The sequence below is a fragment of the Heloderma suspectum genome, chromosome 4 (assembly GCF_057233095.1).
Source record: "Heloderma suspectum isolate Gila_16-S chromosome 4, 16-S_ref, whole genome shotgun sequence".
In the NCBI taxonomy this organism is placed as follows: Eukaryota; Metazoa; Chordata; class Lepidosauria; order Squamata; family Helodermatidae; genus Heloderma; species Heloderma suspectum.
In genome coordinates, this window is record NC_139461.1 from 135488342 (window position 1) to 135508967 (window position 20626).

The 20626-nt window shown below is 42.8% G+C and overlaps 1 protein-coding gene across 1 annotated transcript in view; it reads left to right on the top strand.

Annotated features, from left to right (window-relative positions):
* The window catches only part of CTNND2 (catenin delta 2), an 861592-nt gene that overhangs the window by 666632 nt on the left and 174334 nt on the right, over nt 1-20626 (top strand). The window contains exon 13 of the mRNA XM_084850586.1: nt 18748-18931. Within this exon, the coding sequence (XP_084706712.1) occupies nt 18748-18931 (184 nt within the window). The remainder of the gene's footprint in view (nt 1-18747; nt 18932-20626) is intronic.

Sequence of the window (20626 nt, forward strand, 5' to 3'; positions counted from 1 at the left end):
CCCACCTTTCCTTTCTTACCTGATAGATTACTGGATTAATTAGTTTCTCCTTGTCATAAGGATGCTGTGCTACAGGGTATTCAAGAGCTGCCTGTGGAGTGACAGAATTACTGGCAGACCAATAAAGCAAAAAAACTGTTACTCCATTTCAACATGTTGCTTCAGTGCTTAGTTATATTATCTGTCCTTTTTCTCCAGGGAGCAGTCTGCAAGCTTAGTATGAACAAATAAGGAGCAAGCTGCTAGTCATCTTAATCAGTTAGCATACACAGTGAAAATCTCTGCATTATCTGCTTATATGAGAGACAGATAGTAATACAAGACAGATATCTATTAGACAAGATACTTTTACTTTTTTAAAACTGTAATGTCCTCCTTCTCTCTCGATATGTTGTTCTTGAAACATATCGAGGTGATATGGAAAACTTAACAGTTAATAGGGTGTTCTATTGGTTCCCTTTAAACTTATTTTGCTTTCATTGACTTTCATTGACAGAACAAGGCATAATATACAGTAGTTAGTGGCTGAAACATAAACAGCAGGCCTATTAAGTATATTAGTTGTTGGTGCACAAAAGACCAATAAAACACACCCAGGCCCAGTTTGTGAGTTGTGATAGTCCACAATTTTTTGAAGTTCTAGGTTATCATGAATGAGACCGCGTGCTGATGCACACTGCCTGATCACTCCTACTGCAAGTTGGAGTGGGTAAACTGAGGGCAGGCAACATTTTTTGGTCCACAGGCACATTTGACATTTGGGAAAGTGTTCCAGGCACCACTACAAATTGCTGTGACAGGGTGTGTGTGTGTGTGTGTGTGTGTATGTAAAATCTTGGGGGCACCCCTCTTCTCTGGATTCCCACCTTTCTTGCCCCCCCTCTGGATTTTTATGTTTTTGCCCCCTTTTCTGGATTCTCAACTCCCCCACCCCTGATTCTCACTTTTCTTGCGCCCGTTCTCTAGATTCTCACTTCCCCCCCCACACTTTGGAATCTTACTTTTCTTGCCCCCTTTTCTAGGTTCTCCCTCAACTTTCTTGGTGGGCTTTCTCCTCCCTTTCCCCATTGCTCCATTGAATTTCATAGAAATAGGGAAAAGCAGACTCTTGGACACACTGCGGGGACTTGGCAGGTACCGTGTTGCCAAACCTTGGGCTAAATAAACCACAGACCTCTGGCTTGTCGGGGGGAGACAAGCCAGAGTTCCTGGTTTGCATATAACACTAACCAAACTGTGGGTGGAAGGTCCATAGTTCATTGGCCAGCATACTGCCTTGTTCACAATAACTCAGAGTTCTAAAAATTTCTGAGTTACCGTGATATACGAACTTGGGACACAGGTTCTTGACATTTCTGTCTCAGGTACACTGTGTAATTAATCTTTTTTAATAAACAAATAATTGTCCCTATGTAAGTGACATTTGCATGGTCTAGGCCAACCTCTCCCAATCTGGTGTACTCCCTTGCCGTGTTGGACAACAGCTTCCATCATCCCCAGCCAGCATGGCCCTGCTGGCTGATGATGGTGGGACCTGTAGTCCAACACATCTGGAGGGTACATCAAGTTAGGGGGCTGGTCTAGGCGCTGACCCTGCTTCCCAAGAAGGCAGGAACTTTGCGTGTGGATCTTAAAAGATGTGGCTAGATCCTAAGTTGGCGAGACTTGCAAGAGTCTGCAGGAATATGTCATGCTTCCCTGGGCTGACTGCTTTCCATCATGCAACCCAAGCAGAAGTGACATGGCCCCATAGTGAGCTGAGCCAGGGAAGTGTCACATGGGCAGACCATGTGATAAGGGTGTGTGTGTGTTTTACAGACACCACTGTTGTCGCAGGAGAGTGCCATCATACACCAGTGTTTTGCAGTTGTGCGTGCAAGTTTGATTCAACTTTCAGTTGGTGCCAGGGGAGGGGTTTTAGCCCTGGGTGCTGAGCTGAGGGCCTACAGCTACACTGAGGGGGACACCTGAATGTTAGATCTCTAATACATTTATTTATTTAAAATATTTATGGGTCACCTTTCACAGCAGCAGCCTGCCCCAGGCAGCTTACAACAATAAAATCCCATACAATAAAACCCGATACAGTAGTAAAACAGGAAAAATTTATAAAAACAAACTTAACATCAACAATAAAACATCTGGCCTAGATAGTACTAAAAACCTACAACACAATTGCAGCTACAAACAGTAGAATATAATCAGGAGTAGGCAAAAGTAAACAAGTAAGTCTTCAGCGCCTTCCTAAAAGCTAGCAATGATGGGGCCTGATGGACCCCTGATGGAAACCCATTACACAAGTGTGGGGCCCCTGCAGAAAAGGCCCTCTCTCATGTACTTGCCAACCTAACTTCCCTCAAACATGAGGAAGTGAGGAGGGCTTCTGTTGCTGATCTTAAAGAGCAGGCAAGGTGATATGGGTGAAGGCAGTCCTTCACCCATATCAGCCTGCCCTCGTATGAATATGGGGCAGTTGGGTGGCATTCATCAACATTAGAGAACATTGAAATAAAGAGCAGAAGAGATGGTCTTGTGGAAAGAAGTGGTAAGAACTGATGAAGAAAGGGAAAATGTACAAAAACAGGGAAATGTACAAAAGTAGAATTTTACTTCCTACATAACCTTGCTAAAAACTGATTGGAAACACCATGATTTCACCATTCCAGTTCTATTTCCTGATTCCAGATTTGGCCAGATCATCACGTTTATTTTTATAATGCATTTATTCATTATTCTCCTTTTTTTTATCGGTTGGGTGGCATTTTTGCATAGGAACATTATGTGAATATGATTTTACAGTAAGTCCCCAGGGTAAGAAGCAATTTTCCAGAATGGCCTTCTTGAGAGCTACCTTGCTCAGAAAGCCAGAGCTGGAAAATTGCTGAATCTTCTAAAGCAGAGATTCAGGGGTCAGTCTCCTAGATCCTCAAATATATAATTTCTTACAGTGTAATGGACTAGCGGGTGCAGCTGTCATCTTTTCAGTAATGCTTGTTTTCTTTTATAATAGCAAATTCCATCCCTAACATTTTCTTTAGCTTAAAAAAGTGCAGTCCTGTTCTCTTGCAGCAAATATTTATGCATTAATTTACAACTTCTGTTTTTCAGATTTTTACATTTTTTGAAACAAGGAAGCAACAGTATCACGTTTCATTTTCAAGGACAATAAGAGTTCTCTGATACAAAACCATCAGAGAACTTGAGAATAGATTCTATGTAGTTGCAGGTATACACATCAGCATCAAGTAATACAATCCCTTTAAAGTTTATTATTGTAATGCAGTATGAGAGAGATGTATTTATTTCACTTACGCTGCTCTTCCTTGGAAAGCTCAAAGCTGTTTATGTGAGGCTTCCAGCATTCTTTCATCCAGGCACTGAATGGATTTGTATCTGTTGAGTTTTAATAGTTCTACAGTAGAGAGTCAGTGTGGCGTAGTGGTTAGCATGCTGGGGAGACCCAGGTTCAAATCCCCGCTCGGACATGAAACCCCGTGGGGTGACTTTGGAGTAGTCACTGCTTCTCGACCTATCCTGCCTCCCAGGATTATTGTGAGGATAAAATTGACGCATTAAGCTCTTTGGATGAAAGGTGAGGAATAAATAAATAAGGTGCTTTCAGATTATTCTCTGGCCCCAACTTCTATGGGGTAGTTGAAAAAAAAAATTATATAGATTCCTTGGTAGTTAGGCAAGTGGGCCTTATGTGTGTGGCCAGCCCTAGTCCACAAGAGCAACGCAATATAGCTCTTCTGGGGTCGAGCCCCAAAATGAGCGGAAATGCTCATTTCTGGAAGGAGCAGGGCTCCAGCAACCTCCCCCTTCCAGAAATGAGCATTTCTGCTTGTTTCAGGGCTTTCCCCCAGAAGAATTATATTGTGTTGCACAAATGGTAGAGGCTGCTTGCGGATTGGGGACGGCCGCACACTGAAGGCCCCCATTGGATACTGCCCTTAGGTATTTTTTAATCAGAGTTTGCATTAAAACTTTACATGACTTATGAGCACCACGCAAAATACAGTGAAATACAGTTTAGAGATTACCAGTTTCCCCTCTGGCCCCTAAAATTCTCATTTTCTCTGAATTTACGTGCCTAACCAGGTTATTATGCCATCATTAAAAGGTTTCAAATTAACATAAATGGCATGAAGACTATTAAGCTCAGAATAATTAGAGTTGACAGAAAACACATCTGAGACTTTGAGCATCAGAGCTTCTGTAACAAACCTGTAGCCAGGTGGCCTTTCTCCAACTTTTCCTCTCGCTCCCCTCACTCTTTGATCTAAGCATCAGCTTGGATAATTTAGGCAGAGGCAACAGGAGAAAATGTCAAAAGGAGCAGTCAAACACCTAAGCTAGTCACCCATCTTAATATTACAAGATTATAGATGAAAGTTTGAAATCCATTTGTTAGCAGTTCCTGTTTGCCCCCATCCACCTTGAGCCTATTGACAATGAGAAATAATTTGTATTCATCTGGGCTCCAGACAGGCCTTCTACCTTGCGGGCTGTTGAATTGTATTCCCCTGGTTGGCAATTCATTTTTAACAATATCCATATTTTGCATTTGGCAAGGGCCGAAGTGCCAATATCATTTAGCCCCACCCACTGACATACACAAAGAGACCTTTAACCCCCTCTTTGCCAGTTATAAAAAAGTGGGGGGCTTTGGCACAGCTCTCCCCATAACACTTCCACTGCTCAATTCTCTTTGTTTGTATCTTCCCCTGGCTCATATATAGCTGAAGTATATGAGCCTGACAGAAGATTGGTGCTGTTCACACTTCAAAGAAGGCAGCTAAAGAGCCATTGTGAGAGTCTACCGATCTTCCAGACCTAATGTCATTTTTACAACATAGAGTTTGTTAGATTGTCCCTTTAGCTTCATATCTGTGTCATACCTGAGGTCTCCATGTTTATTTAGTTAAATATTTATAACCTGGCTTTCTAGACCACAGGCCTGTTTCCACCAGCAATTTACCCCAAGCCAGCTACATATTGAGGTCACTAGGATTAGATGATATTGTGGCCATCCCCAGAGCTTATCAGGGAAAAAACGGATTTCCTGAGCCTGCTTAAAGTCCAGTTCTTTTCCTCAAGTAGGGTTCTCTGCAGTATAGTTGTTGCGTGCCCCAATCCCCACATTGACCTCAGGTACGCTAACCCTGCCCAGGGTCATGCTTTTCACTGTGGCCCTGGTCAAGGAGTGTTTCCTGACTCCTGCCCCTGTATTTCCCAGTCCAAACCAAGTAGTGTCTACACAGAAGTAACACCCATTGTGCTCAATGAGGCTTGTGTGCCAAATGTGCACATAGGAAGCAAGTCCCCCCGCCCTCCCGTTACAGCAATCAAGCACAGCAAGGCTTTAGGAAGCTTGGGGCTCCGTTTGGGGCTTGTCTGCCAAATTCATTATAGAGATCCTGCAAGTTAAAATGGGGGCTGGTTTCCATCTTTGTGTTCTTCCCACCCCCTTTCCCAGCACAAGCATATGTGTGTCTACTCAGAAATAATTCCCATTGTGTTCAGTGAGGCTTGCTCCTGAAATGCCGGTCCATCTGGACTTTCAGGGGAAAGAAGGGGGGAGGGGGGAAGCCTCTCTTATTGGTTGAGCAGCCCTTGCCAGTCAGATGATGTTCACTCCAACCTCCACCAGGAAGTATGTTCTGTGAAGCGATTTTTACTGCTGTAGAGAACTTGCTCGTGGAGCCCTGCTCACAGCAAAGCTGATTCCTTTTAAACAATCTGGTACTCCTCCATTAGCTTCTCCTTCCGTTGTTGTGGAAACACGGCCCGTGTCTAACCATTCAGATTCAGAAAGTACTCTTTCAGATTGTTTTCCTTCTTTCAATGAATCTTATCACAGGAATGTATTTTGAAGATTAACTTATTGCATAATACAACAATCCATACTTTAAAAGAGTGTATCATGCAATTAAATTAAAATGCAAAGCCACTTTTTTGGGGGAGAAACATTAGGGTGTTCCTGGGCACACCTGGCACACCCTGTACGCATGCCTATAGAACTAAACATTTTAGTGTGTGGAGATCACCTAGTATGTGGCTTCAGTCTAAACACCTCTTGGGCATTTTAAGCGCTTTCCAAATTCTTTTTAAATTTTAGTTTTTTTTTATTTATACAACTACAGCAAATTAATCTATATTGCAAAAAAATCACCTGAATTCCCACCATTACAAGAAGGTAAGGATCAGTCGCTGCCGGACCTGAATGAAAAGTATGCCTTTTTCGCAGCAGCTGTGTCTGTTTACTTTATCTCTTCGCTAAACAGTGGGCTTAAATTGTTCTTCCCTTCTCCCAAAACCCAACCTGACTGGAAACCTCAGATTCAGTAGTAAAGGCAATAGGGAAACATCGTTAACAGCACAATTCATGGTCCATTCATGGTCCCAGATGAGTACAGCACATAAAACTTTCAAACTACATGTAGGCGTCTGTCTGAAAGAATATTTAGCAAACAGATAATCACAGCGACATAATTATAGGGGGAAATGTCAAAATATAATAGACGGCCAATATGTAGCCAATTATAGAACAGACAGTGATATTAAAATGTGAGTGCCTGAGGCATACCTTTTAGTTTATTGAGATGCAAACAAACCATTACAAATTAAACAAAAAACGACATAAAAAGCAAAATCAGCTAAATCTTCCTGCCCTGTTCCATATAAAGCCATGGAGTTCTGGGGGTGGGGGTGGGGGTGGGGGAAGAATCACCAAGGCCCAGTTTTACATTAATGAGAAAGTTGGCTTGACCATGAATACATATATATAGGTGTCTAGTGTGTCTGATGCACAGACTGTGGGGGGAAAACTCTCCTAATAAGTAAAAACCTGCTTTCCAAACCCAGCTTTGTTTAGTCCGATAATAGACTAGATCATTTTTGGCCAGTTTTCAGATGTCTGATTTTAGCATATTGAAAAATGTCTGAGAAGGCCACCCATTAGATTGTAATGTAAGAAAAAGGGTCTGTAATCAGAAGAGCTATTGATAGGCGGTGGACATAGAGCATAGCCACACCTGTGGTTTGAGAGCCACTGAAAACCTAAGTAAAGGATAGAATGTATGTGTGCTATATTTGTATCTCAACCTTCATCGAAGGAACGCAGGGAAGTGTATTTGGGCTTTTTCTCACTTTGTTTGTCCTCACAGCAACCCTGAGAGGTAGTTTAGACTGGAAGCCCATGAGTGGCCTAACTTCACTCAGTGAACCTCATGGCTAAGGGTGGAACTACTCAATACCAGGGATGAATGAGGATCCCTCAGTTCAACCCAAAATGGGTCAGGCATTTGCAAGTGGTCAGTTCAACTGCTTGTAAAAGCTTGAACCTTTTCCAAGTGCTTGGTTAAAGCATTCACAAAGAGATTCTCCAGATCCTTGGCAGAGCATCCTTTCCTGCTGGGGGAAAAGACTGGGACAACAGATCCCAGCAGCCCCAGTGGGAAATGATACTATTCATATCAATTTCTGCTTTAGAGAAGGTATTTCGACACTTGGTTTGTTTAATTTTTTGCCAGCTCTTTAATTATACACAGAGACATGCAATATTTGGAGCAGGTCAACCTTTCCCCACTCACCTCTTTTCCCTCCAAGCTGTTTTTCCCCTTGCAGGGTTTTCCAAATGCATGTTAAGAGTTGGCGTGAGTGGGTTTGGGTATGATCTGTTGATTTCCAAACTTAGGATAATTCTCAAACTTCTGCTATTACATTAAATTTGAGGCACATTTTATTCTAACACGCAAAAAGACTTGAAGAAAGCTCACTCAGAACAATGACGCTTTGCAGAGCTACAGCAGGTGACCTCCGAGGGCAAGTAATTCTGGTATGTCTATTCATTGGCTGTGATTGCATGATCCAGTTGTTGCTATGCAAAACACAGCAGACTTATCTGCCCTTTCAGGAGGCACACATGAGACCTCATAGGATTATTTTTTCCTCCCAACATACTAATGTCTGTTGCAAGTACTGTACCCAACACGTAGTCTGAGATTGTTTGTTCTGGCCATTCTATCATGCTGGCAGTTTCATATTATAACATGATGACACTATTCGCACAACAGGACAGCCCACCATGTGTTATTAAACCTACAGTGAGGCTGTGGTGCATGCAGTCACCATTTTGAATATGTAACCCCCAATCAGGAGTTGTCATGTCATGTGAACCAGGCGAGTGTGGGTTATGTGAGGGTTAAACAACCTATGGTGTGTATTAGGGTTATGTGAGGGTTAAACAACCTATGGTGTGTATTAGGGTTATGTGAGGGTTCTTTAACCCTCACATAACCAATGGGTTGTTTAACCCTCACATAACCCACACTTGCCGGGTTGGTACAACACAACAACCCCCGAGAGGAGGTTGCATATGCAACCTTGTGCCCACAGGCATTGCAGCTCATCATGGTTTAAATAAAACACCACGCCGGGTCATCCAAATCCGGTCATTGTAATCCACTAGGTAAAAACTGCTCAGAACAAATTTAAACTATAGTGTGGTGAATAAAGTTTTTAAAAAATGGTAGGGAGACCAGCATATGGTGGTTGTGCTGTAGAGGTGGAGCTGACATCTACTGCCGATGAACATGATTTAGAGGAACAACACATTAATTATTGAGGGGGGGATAGCATAAGATGATTCAGCCTACATCTCAGACTTAAAATTAAGACGTCATTGTTTATAAGACTCTGGTGACTATGTCATTTTTTAAAAGAGAGAATTACAGCTGTGTCACATCTATCCTCTTTAAACAAGGCATACTGATTGCTAATCAAAGAGGATAGCATAAAATGCAAAGGGAAAGAACAAGCTTCAAGAACAAACTTCCCTTTGTGGATAATCTTGATGTGGAATCAAGAATCTAATCCCAGATTTATTTCTGCTTCAACACTTGCCTAGCCACAAACTAGATTAGAATTTATAGCACTCCAAATGGAACTATAGTAGTGTCCAGCATTTTACCCACTGACATAACACATTATGTCTGCATTCTCAAAGGTGCAGTGATCAGCCACGCAGGCAAATGAGCAGGTAAGCCTGGGCTATACTACTTCAGACTGGAGGGATTCACATGATGAATGCTCCTCCATTTAAATATATATAGATATATAGATATAGATATATAGATATATAGATATAGATAGATAGTTGTTGTTCAGTCGTGTCCGACTCTTCATGACCCCATGGACCATAGCACGCCAGGCATTCCTACACATAGTAAACTAGCATATCATCAGAGAGGAAGTTAGGCTACAAACCTATGACAAAAAACTATTTTTACTTTATAGAGAAGCATTCAATCATGTGAGGCTTCACCTCCCATCTGAAGTGGTTTGCCACTTCATCTGCTGCTTGTGAGAAGTAAGCCCTAGAGAACAGGGCTGTTTCTCATTATGTTCAGACCTACCACTGTATTGTAATTATAGACAGTAGGGAAATGGCCAGTGGTGCCTCCTTTCATGTGATGAGGAAACAGTGACTGCTCTTAACTATAAGCGATGGCAGAAGAAAGACTCTTTTCAGAAAGAGAGAAAGATAACTGTGTTAGCCTTCTGTTTACAAATTCAAGGGTTAAGTGTAGCACTTGTAAGCCATGAAAGCTCATGCTAATTTATTAAAATAAACAACTAAACAGTCTATATTTGTGCCACACTTAATTCTTGACTTTGGGGTTGTTGTGTGGTTTGTTTTTTGAGAATTCTCAGAGAAAATCTTGGGTCCATCTGAATCTTTTCTGAGACAGCTTGGAAAAATGAAATGCGGGGAGCTTGCTCCCACCCTGCCTCCACCAGTTCCACAACCTATTCAAAGCAAATGCAGCTTCTCAGTACATAATCATTGAATCAGGAGCTGTAGAAAAGTACAAATCCCATGAATCCTGGTAGGAAATGGTATTTCTGAGCATGCTCAAAAGCAGCCTTCCCCAACTTGGTGCCCTCCAGATGTTTTATACTACAAGTCCCATCATCCTTGACCATTGGCCAAATTGGGGGAAATTGATTTCAAATTCCCCAGTTCTTGCGTTCACCCCCATTACTAGCAGTTATTGCAAATGTGAGTGATCATTCTGCACAATGTTACAACTGTCTTTTATAAAAATGTACCTCTAATTCAGTTAAAACATTCAGGATGCAAAAAGGTTGCAGGGGAAAAATGGTAAAAGGCAGTGTTTCTCAAAGAGGACATTTGTGCAATGAAGATGATATAATATTTCCGTCAGTCCCATTTGCTAAGTACTTCTTTGTAAAGTATTTTGACATTTAGTACAAGATGGTATTCAGCTTTGCTTAAAAAGAATTATGGTTGGATAGAGAATGTCTCATGTGTAGGATTTTTAATCAGTTAATCAACTTAATAAGTTTCTGCAAAAGTACCCTTGACATTCACTTAGTTACTGAAGTGTATAAACACAGATGTGTAATTTTTATTGTGACATCAACTGTTCATGTAGAGATGGCATGGCTATTTATAGTAGCCTTAAACTCTTCCATTTTAAGTGATCACAGTATGTAAAAGAGATGTTCTTAAATTCTTATAGTTCTAGTGGCCGTTTTATAGCTTAATCATAAACCACGCCAGCATAGAAGTACCAACAGTACCACCAAAGGTACCTACACACAGTAAAAAAAATCTGATTTTTCTATGGCATTGAAGGCTACAGCAGCATCTCCGGCAAATGAGCTCATAGAAGTGTTTGCTTACTTTATTTTTTATTTATTTGCTGCATTTTTATTCTGCTTTTCAGACAGTTATTGTCTCCCAAAGCAACTCACATCACTAAAGAGAGAGACCGAGAAACAGGCCCTGCCCTCACACAGAAGACACACAAGGGAAGGGGAGTGGAGGGAAAAGGAAAAGTAGGATCAAGGCCAGAAAAATTCAAGGGGGAGACCTCGGCCAGAGAAAGAGCAGTTGCAAGGAGCTCAGTTTCCTCTCCCTGGCAGAAAGAACACTCTGCTCCAATTGCCTGTAGCCCTAGGACTGCAGAAGGAAGGGGAAAATAATGCTCTGGCCCCATCCATCAGCCAAAGGAACATGAGCCACCAATTGCTATTTCAAGCAAGAACAGCAGCAAGGGAAGACTAGTCTGTCCCAAAGTGCATTTAAATGCCCACTTATCGCTCACCGCTGTGTTCTGGCACCTTTCTGTTGCAGCAGTGTCCTGTGAGAGGTGCACACACATGAGCGTGCATGGGCAAAGTTTGTCTGGGTATGGAACCACCATATGGTTCCTGTTGGTGAAGGCTGGACCATCGTATAACAGGAGTGTTGGACACTCCCCTCCTACCCATTGTGTTGGACATGCAAGTGCAACTTTTTATTTTCCCCCGTAGGAATGAATGGAAGCAATTCACTTACATGGGAGAAAGTAAAGAGATGCTGTCAGCATTGGGGAGGGGGCTAAAGCTGCCTCTGGTAGATGGTGTGCATGGCGTGAGGGTCAATGTCCACATGAAGAATCCCAGCCATCGCTATATATTTGTCTTATGCATGTTACTCAGAGGGTAGAGCACTTGCGCTGCATGGGAAAGGATCCAATTCGATCCCTGGAATTGTCACGGCTGGGAAAGATCCCTGCCTAAAAACCTGGAGAGCCACTCCCAGTGTAGAGTAGACAGTGCTGAGCTAGATGGAACAATGGTCTGATATGGTATAAGACAGATTTTTATGTTCTTAACTGGAAAGGGAATCTAATATTTGCCAATAGAAATCAGTTGAATCCAGATAACTTCATTTAAAGGCATAAAATTCTGTTACATTTCTATTTATGACCAAGCTTCAAGTAGAATTGATCTAGACGAAGTGAATTGCTGGCCATGTGTTGGCATTTATTTTCTATTGCCCATCAGAGCTTATCATAAAACTATGATTTAAAGAGCATTTTAACATTCAGATTTGCCAGATGGTTGAGGTTCTAGTCCCAAGAAGAGCCAAAATATTGCCATGTTCTGTTCACAAATCAGGGTGTCACTTAGGCATATAATAGCAATGATTAAAAAAAAAAATTTTTTTAATGTTTAGCTTCTGTTACTTATTGATGCTGTGATGCCTTACTAAAACACTTTAAAACAAGAAATTGTCAGGGTGGAAAGACCTAACATAGATAGTTAAGCACAGGGAAAACTTGCAGGAATATTGTTATTTTTTATTTGACGTTATTTTAGGCCACCTTGAAAGGGAACACTTGCAGGGCAATGTACAAAGGGGACACAATAAAAATCAGTAAGTACATATTCAGTAAAAGTCCATACAAGCAGAGATTACCACTAAAATCAATAAAACAGAAATTACCAATAAAAATCCAGCAAAAACAGGTAGCTTTCCTGAAGACCTACAAGAAGGGGCCTGACGAACCCTGATGGAAGGTATTTCTGGAGGTGCAGGGCCATGAATGAAAGGGGCCCCCTCCCTTGTGCTCACCAGCCTAACTGCACTTGGCAGCAGGCAAGTGCGAAGGGCCTCGGTTGATGACCTCAGGGTGTAAGCAGGCTGGTACACAGTAGGGTGGTCCTTCAGATAAGCTAGGCTAACCCATTTAAGGTTTTAAAGGTTAAAACTAACACTTTAAAGTGGGTTCAGAGATACTCTGGCAGCCAGTCCAGCTCACACAGTATCACATGAGCTGACCAACTGGCCCCCAATATCCAGGTGTCTGTATTCTGCACCACTTGAAATTTCTAGACCATCTTCAAGGGCAGCACCACATACATTGCACTACAGTAGTCCAGTCTGGATGTCACCAGAGCATGAATTTTATTTATTTATTTTTGCCTCAGCAAAACTGAGGCAAGATCCTCCCTCTACAGAGAGGGCTGCAACTGCCTAAGCAGCCTAAGCTGGTAAAAAGAACTCCTGGGCACCACAACCGCTTCAGCTTCCCCAGTTAGTGCAGAGTCCAGGAAAACACTCAAACCGCATGCTTGGTCCTTCAGGAGGAGTGCAACCCCATCTAGGGCCAGATGTATCTATCCAGACTAGTTGGTTTCCCTACCCGTAGTACTTCTCAGCTTGTTTCTCTCACCCACTCCAAAACGATGTCCAGACACTGGTTCAGAAGTTCAACAGCCTCCTTAGGATCATTAGATGAAAATGAGAGGTTGTTATTGTTGTTCAGTTGTTAAGTCGTGTCCGATTCTTTGTGACCCCATGGACCATAGCACACCAGGCCTTCCTGTCCTCCGCTCTCTCCCGGAGTGTGCTCAAGTTCATATTCATTTCATCGGTGATGCTATCTAGCCATCTCATTCTCTGCCATCCCCTTCTTCTTTTGCCTTCAATCTTTCCCAGCATCAGGGTCTTTTCCAGTGACTTTTCTCTTCGCATTAGGTGGCCAAAATGTTTAAGCTTCAGCTTCAGTATCTGTCCTTCCAATGAGCAGTCAGGGTTGATTTCCTTTAGGATGGACTGATTTGACCTCTTTGCAGGGGACTCGTAAGAGTCTTCTCCAGCACCACAGTTCGAAAGCATCAATTCTTCGGCGCTCAGCCTTCCCTATAGTCCAGCTCTCACAGCCATACATTGCTACTGGGAAAACCATAGCTTTGATTATACGAGCCTTTGTCGGCAAGGTGATGTCTGCTTCTTACTATGCTGTCTAGGTTTGCCATAGCTTTCCTCCCAAGGAGCAAGCGTCTTTTAATTTCATGGCTACAGTCACCATCTGCGGTGATCTTGGAGCCCAAGAAAATAAAATCTGTCACTGCTTCCATTTCTTCCCCATCTATATGCCAGGAAGTGATGGGGCCAGATGCCATGATCTTAGTTTTTTTAATGTTGAGTTTCAAACCAGCTTTTGCACTCTCCACTTTCGCCCTCAACAAGAGGCTCTTTAGATCCTCTTTGCTTTCTGCCATTAGGGTGGTATCGTCTGCATATCTGAGGTTGTTGATAATTCTCCCAGCAATCTTAATTCCAACCTGTGATTCATCCAACCCGGCATTTCTCATGATGTAGTCTGCATATAAGTTAAATAAGCAGGGCGACAATATGCAGCCTTGTCGTACTCCTTTCCCAATGTGGAACCAATCGGTTGTTCCATGTCTGGTTCTTACTGTTGCTTCTTGACCCTCGTACAGGTTTCTCAGGAGACAGGTAAGGTGGTCTGGTACTCCCATCTCTTTAAGAATTTGCCACAGTTTGTTGCGATCCACACAATCAAAGGCTTTAGCGTAGTCAATGAAGCAGAAATAGACATTTTTCTGGAATTCTCTTGCTTTCTCCATGATCTAGCGAATGTTGGCGATTTGATCTCTAGCTCCTCTGCCTCTTCGAAACGGCGTGTACTTCCGGTAGTTCTCGGTTCACATACTGCTGAAGCCTAGCTTGTAGGATTTTGAGCATAACCTTACTGGCATGTGAAATGAGCGCAATTGTACGGTAGTTTGAACACTCTTTGGCATTGCCCTTCTTTGGAATTGGAATGTAAACTGACCTTTTCCAGTCTTGTGGCCACTGTTGAGTGTTCCAAATGTGTTGACATATTGAGTGCAGCACTTTAACAGCATCATCTTTTAGGATCTTAAATAGCTCAGCTGGAATAGTGTCATCTCCGCTAGCTTTGTTGTTAGTAATGCTTCCTAAGGCCCACTTGACTTTACTCTTGAGGATGTCCGGCTCAAGTTCAGTGACCGCACTATCATGGCTATCAGGGACATTAAGATCTTTCCTGTATAGTTCTTCTGTGTATTCTTTCCACCTCTTCTTAATCTCATCTGCTTCTGTTAGGTCCCTGCCTTCTTTGTCCTTTATCATGCCCGTCTTTGCACAAAACATTCCCTTGAGATCTCTGATTTTATTGAAAAGATCTCTAGTCTTTCCCATTCTATTGTTTTCCTCGATTTCTTTGCATTGTTCATTTAAGAAGGCCTTCTTGACTCTCCTTGCTATTCTCTGGAACTCTGCATTCAGTTGGATATACCTTCCCCTTTCTCCCTTGCTTTTCGCTTCCCTTCTTTCCTCAGCAGCTTGTAAAGCCTCACCAGACAGCCACTTGGCTTTTTTGCATTTCTTTTTCTTTGGGATGGATTGAGTTGCTGCCTCCTGAACAATGTTACGGACCTCCGTCCATAGTTCTTCAGGCACTCTGTCTATCAGGTCTAATCCCTGAAATCTATTCCTCACCTCCATTGTATATTCATCAGGGATATGATTGAGGTCATACCTGAATGGTTTAGTGGTTTTCCCTACGTTCTTCAATTTAAGCTGAAATTTTGCGATAAGAAGCTCATGATCTGAGCCACAGTCAGCTCCAGGTCTTGTTTTTCATGACTGTATGGAGCTTCTCCATCTTTGGCTGCAAAGTACATTATCAATCTGATTTCGATATTGACCATCTGGTGATGTCCATGTGTAGGGTCGCCTCTTGTGCTGTTGGAAAAGCGTGTTTGCTATGATCAGCATGTTCTCTTGGCAAAACTCTATGAGCCTTTGTCCTGCTTCATTTTGTACACCAAGGCCATGCTTGCCTGTTATCCCGGTGATTTCTTGACTTCCTACTTTAGCATTCCAATCCCCTATGATGAAGAGGACATCTTTTTTTTGGTGTTAGTTCTAGAAGGTGTTGTAGGTAGGGATGTACGAAAATCACTTACCTTTCGAGGATTATGCTGATGGTGGGGGGGGGAGGCGTTCCGTCCCTCCCCCCCTCCAGAATCCTCGCCGGGGGGGAGGCGCTCCGTTCCTCCCCCCCCTGGAATCCTGGCCGGCCGGCTGTGCTCCTCAGTGATTCTGTGGAGCCGCCGGCCGGCTTCGCCAGCAGCCGGACATCCAGCCGCTGGCTAGCAGGGACGCAAATGGCGGCGGCATTCAGCCTCCCCGAGATCTGTGGCGGAACTTTCGTACATCCCTAGTTGTAGGTCTTCATAGAACCGATCAACCTCAGCTTCTTCGGCCTCAGTGGTTGGGGCATAGACTTGAATTACTGTGATGTTGAATGGTTTGCCTTGGATTCGTACTGAGATCATTCTATCATTTTTAAGATTGTACCCCAGGACTGCTTTTCCCACCCTTTTGTTGACTATGAGTGCTACTCCGTTTCTTCTAAGGGATTCTTGCCCACAGTACTAGATATGATGGTCACCTGAATTAAATTCGCCCATGCTTGTCCTTTTGAGTTCGCTGATTCCCAAGATGTCGATGTTCAATCTTGCCATCTCATGTTTGACCACCTCCAGCTTACCTTGCTTCATTGATCTTACATTCCAGGTTCCTAAACAATATTGTTCTTTACATCATTGGACTTTCTTTTCACCACCAGACACATCCACAGCTGAGTGTCCTTTCGGCTTTGGCCCAGCCGCTTCACTCGTTCTGGTGCTACTTGGAAATTCCCTCTGGTCTTCCCCAGTAGTATGTTGGACACCTTCTGACCTGAGGGGCTCATCTTCCAGCATCACATCTTTTAGCCTTGTGATACGTTCCATGGGGTTTTCTTGGCAAGAATACTGGAGTGGGTTGCCATTTCCTTCTCCAGTGGACCACATTTTGTCAGAACTCTCCGCCATGACCTGTCCGTCTTGGGTGGCCCTGCATGGCATAGCTTATGGCTTCACTGAGTTATGCAGGCCCCTTCACCACAACAAACAGTGATCCATGAAGGGGAAAATGAGCGGTAGAGGTTTTTAAAAAGCATAATTTTAATATGGTGTTTCCAAAATCTGTTTTAAATATGGAGCGGTATACAAATATTGTAAATAAATAAATAAAGCTGAGCGTCATCAGCATATTGATGACCAATATTCAGCCCAAAGTTCTGAATGACTTCCTCCAGCAGTTTCAGGTAGATGTTGAAAAGCATAGAGTACCAGATAGAACTGTGCGTCACCTCGCAGGCCAGTGACCTTGGGGTGGAGCAGACTTCCTCAAGCATCACCTTCTGAAATGTTAATCCAGGAAGGACTACTGTAACACTGTGCTTTCTATGACCAACCTAGATAAATGATCCAGAAGGATACTATGGTTGGTGGTATCAAAAGTCATTGGAGAACCAACAGGGTTGCACTCACCCCTATCCATTCCCTAGTGTAAGTCATCTGCTATCCCAAAACCAGGCCTGAAACCTGATAGAAATAGATTCAGATAGTATCATCCAACGCTACCTGGAGTTGAGAAGCCACCACACACTCTAATACCTTAACCAAGAATGACAAATTTGACACTGGATGGTAATTGTCAGAAACCAAAGGATTTAAGTGAGGTTTCTTCAATAGTAGGTCCACCACTGCTTCCTTCAAGCTAGTAGGGACCAGGCCTTCCCTCAAGATGGCATTAATTACCTCTGAGGTCCAAATACCCAGCCCAGCTCTGGCTGATTTCACAAATCAGGATGAGCAAAGGTCCAGAGAGCAAGTGATGAGCCTCAATCCTCCAAGCACTTTGTCTGCATCCTCACGCTGCACAAGCTGGAAGATATCCATGATAGCATGACTAGATGGCATTCTGGTCATATCCTGGACTACATTGTGGACATTTCTAATGGAGTGAGAAATATTTGATTATGAATTTCTTAACACATGGATGTATTAGCACTGATCACTGGTCCAAACTCTCTTCAAGAAATATGCTGAGATGTGTCTCCTTTAAGAGAGCTGGAACTATCATTTCAAATTTAGAATCCTGTTCTGTGAGTATGCATGTGTTTCCCTCTACTTAGGATTGTGTGTGATAATGATTCTTTGGGAAAGGGTAGATTCATCATTTCTGTGAGAAGTCAACATCTAACAATTAACAAGAAAACTCTTTGGAGTGGGCTTTGTAGACTTTTTACAGCTGAAGAAATAAGTCTCCCTCGGCCTCTGATATTAAATCGACACTCACCTATAAAGAAATCCGTTTTACAATCCTTCCTGATGCTTTCTGTATATATTCTTTAATATGTTCTGTTGTTTTTGTTACTCTTTCACCATTTTTTCACGTGATGATGTTAGATCATGGATTTTATGGTCAAAAATCACTTTGTGTCTGGGTATAAAGGCTGCATAAAAATACATTAAAATAAAAAATAAAGCCCAAAAGTAGTGGGCAAAGGGAACTGCAAATGTGCAGTAAATCGAGTCTCCAAAGTTGGACCTGACATGAGAGCTTCAGCACTGCTCTTAGCAGAGTCCACCCCTGCAAAAATCTCCGCATCAGGTTATGATCACAAAGAACCAGTTCTGTGAAAGGCTGTTCTGTTCACAGATAACGATAAGCCGCTTATCGTTACATGCAAACTGGGCCTGTGGGTCTTCTGCTTGCTCAGGTGCTCTCATACTTGTACATATCTGTTGGGGTGAGGTGGGACTTTGCACTCCTCAAACAGCTGTGCCAGGTACATAGAGAATATTGTTTATGGGGAAGGGGGATAGAAATGTACAAATAAATAAATAAAGCAACAATACCAGGGAATGATCTAGAGGGCATATGATGCAGCAATCTTACTGAAGCTAAGCAAGTCTCATTCTGGTCAATAACTAGATGGGAGACCACCTGGGGACCCTGAACATATACCCCCTTCAGTTCTATGATGTATGAAAGGTGAGTGATAAATGTAATACATTAAATAACTAATTTCTGATTGGGTTTTTTTAGCCACACCTATTAGCCATAATAGCTAAGGCAGTGTGCCTCTGGATACCAGACAAAAGGAGCTTTCTGGGTCCTCTTGTGATACTTTTGTTGTTTTTCTTGTGCAGTAACACTCCTTTCTGTTTCTATACACAATGCCAACTATTGTTCGCTTGTTTCCTTCCTTCTAGGAGTTCTCTGGAATCTGTCCTCTTGTGATGCACTAAAAATGCCAATTATCCAGGATGCCCTTGCAGTGTTGACCAATGCAGTGATCATTCCTCATTCAGGATGGGAAAACTCACCACTCCAGGATGACCACAAAATTCAGCTTCATTCATCACAGGTGCTGCGCAATGCCACTGGGTGCCTAAGGTGAGTTCTGATCTCGTAAGCAGCGTGCTCTAACGCAGAATCCTCTTGTCCACCCCCCGCCTCTGGGAGACATTGAACTGGGAGTTCTTCTTCAGGCACCATTAGTGCCACAGAAGTGTGGAGTCTTCCACTGTGAAATCACTCCATGTCAAATATTTAGAGGTATCTTGACCAATACCTGGAACACGTGTTACTGGTGTTCTTCTACGCTGGGCCCATACAACCTGTGACCCACAAAAGCCAGCTTATTCAGCATATATAGCAGTCCATCAGTGGCTTTAAAATCCTCTTTTTCTGCTGCCTGCCTGGGATTGCAAAAACATCAGGAGTACCTGATAGACCACAGTACATGGCTGATGGGCAGTGTTGTTTTTTGGCTTGGTGGGTTGTGAGTTGTGCAGGCGCATTCAACACTTTGTTGAATGCATTAGTTTTCCTTTCTTTGAAATTCCTGATATCGTATCAGAGTTTGTCAGAAAAGAAGTATAGGTACTTGCACAACAAAAATGTTTTGGTTTGTGAGATCCAGCAACTCCCATAAGTACTCTGTAAAAAATTATGAACAAGTGTCTTTTCACATGCAAATTAGATTGTATTTAATTCAGGATTCCAATCTTGTGCTCAAGAACTGGTTGAATGAGACATCTGGGTTGGTACTTGCCCATGTTCTTAGCCGAATAATCTGTGCATCAGTCAATGGATAGGTGATTGGGAGTGAAGGGCAGCAGAGTAGTTTGAAGACTCCGTCAGTATGACTCATGTGTTCTGTGCTAGTTTTTGCTGTTGGAGGTTGATGGACGAAGGTATTTATATGCCAAAACAATCAGTATAGAGAAGGAGGCAGGATGGACAATGACTTCCAACACATGGTATTGGTTCTCTGCTCAAAAATCAAATTTGGAAGAATACTTTCCAAGTAATTGGCTTCTTGCTTCCAATATGCCACTGTTGGGGAAAAAAATAATAATGCAGTTTTCACCTTATCTGGATGCTATTGGCTTTTCCTAGAAAGATAACTGGGGACACACATGCTCCCTCCTTTTCTCTTACCTAGTAGCTGATTGTTCAGTGCTTCTTCAGACCTGTTATATGTGTCCTGTTGATGTGGTAGGAATAGCTGGCATTGGATTGATGTAGAGATTACATAGTATATAAATTTTTGTGCTGTTATCAATTTTAGGGTCGCTTTTATGTGTGTGTTTTCATAATGGTCTAAGTGGAATGTGCGATCAACAATGAGGAGTGTAACACTTAAACAGATATAACTATGAAATCTAACTTTCTATAACAAATCTTTGTTTATTCGGTCAGTCGCTTCCGACTCTTCGTGACTTCATGGACCAGCCCACACCAGAGCTTCCTGTCAGCCGTCGCCACCCCCAGCTTCCCCAAGCTCGAGCCCGTCACCTCCAGAATATCATCCATCCACCTTGCCCTTGGTCAGCCCCTCTTCCTTTTGCCTTCCACTTTCCCTATCATCAGCATCTTCTCCAGGGTATCCTGTCTTCTCATGATGTGGCCAAAGTACTTCAGGGTTGCCTTTAATATCATTCCCTCAAGTGAACAGTCTGGCTTTATTTCCTGGAGTATGGACTGGTTTGATCTTCTTGCAGTCCAAGGCACTCTCAGAATTTTCCTCCAGCACCACAGTTCAAAAGCATCTCTCTTCCTTCGCTCAGCCTTCCTTATGGTCCA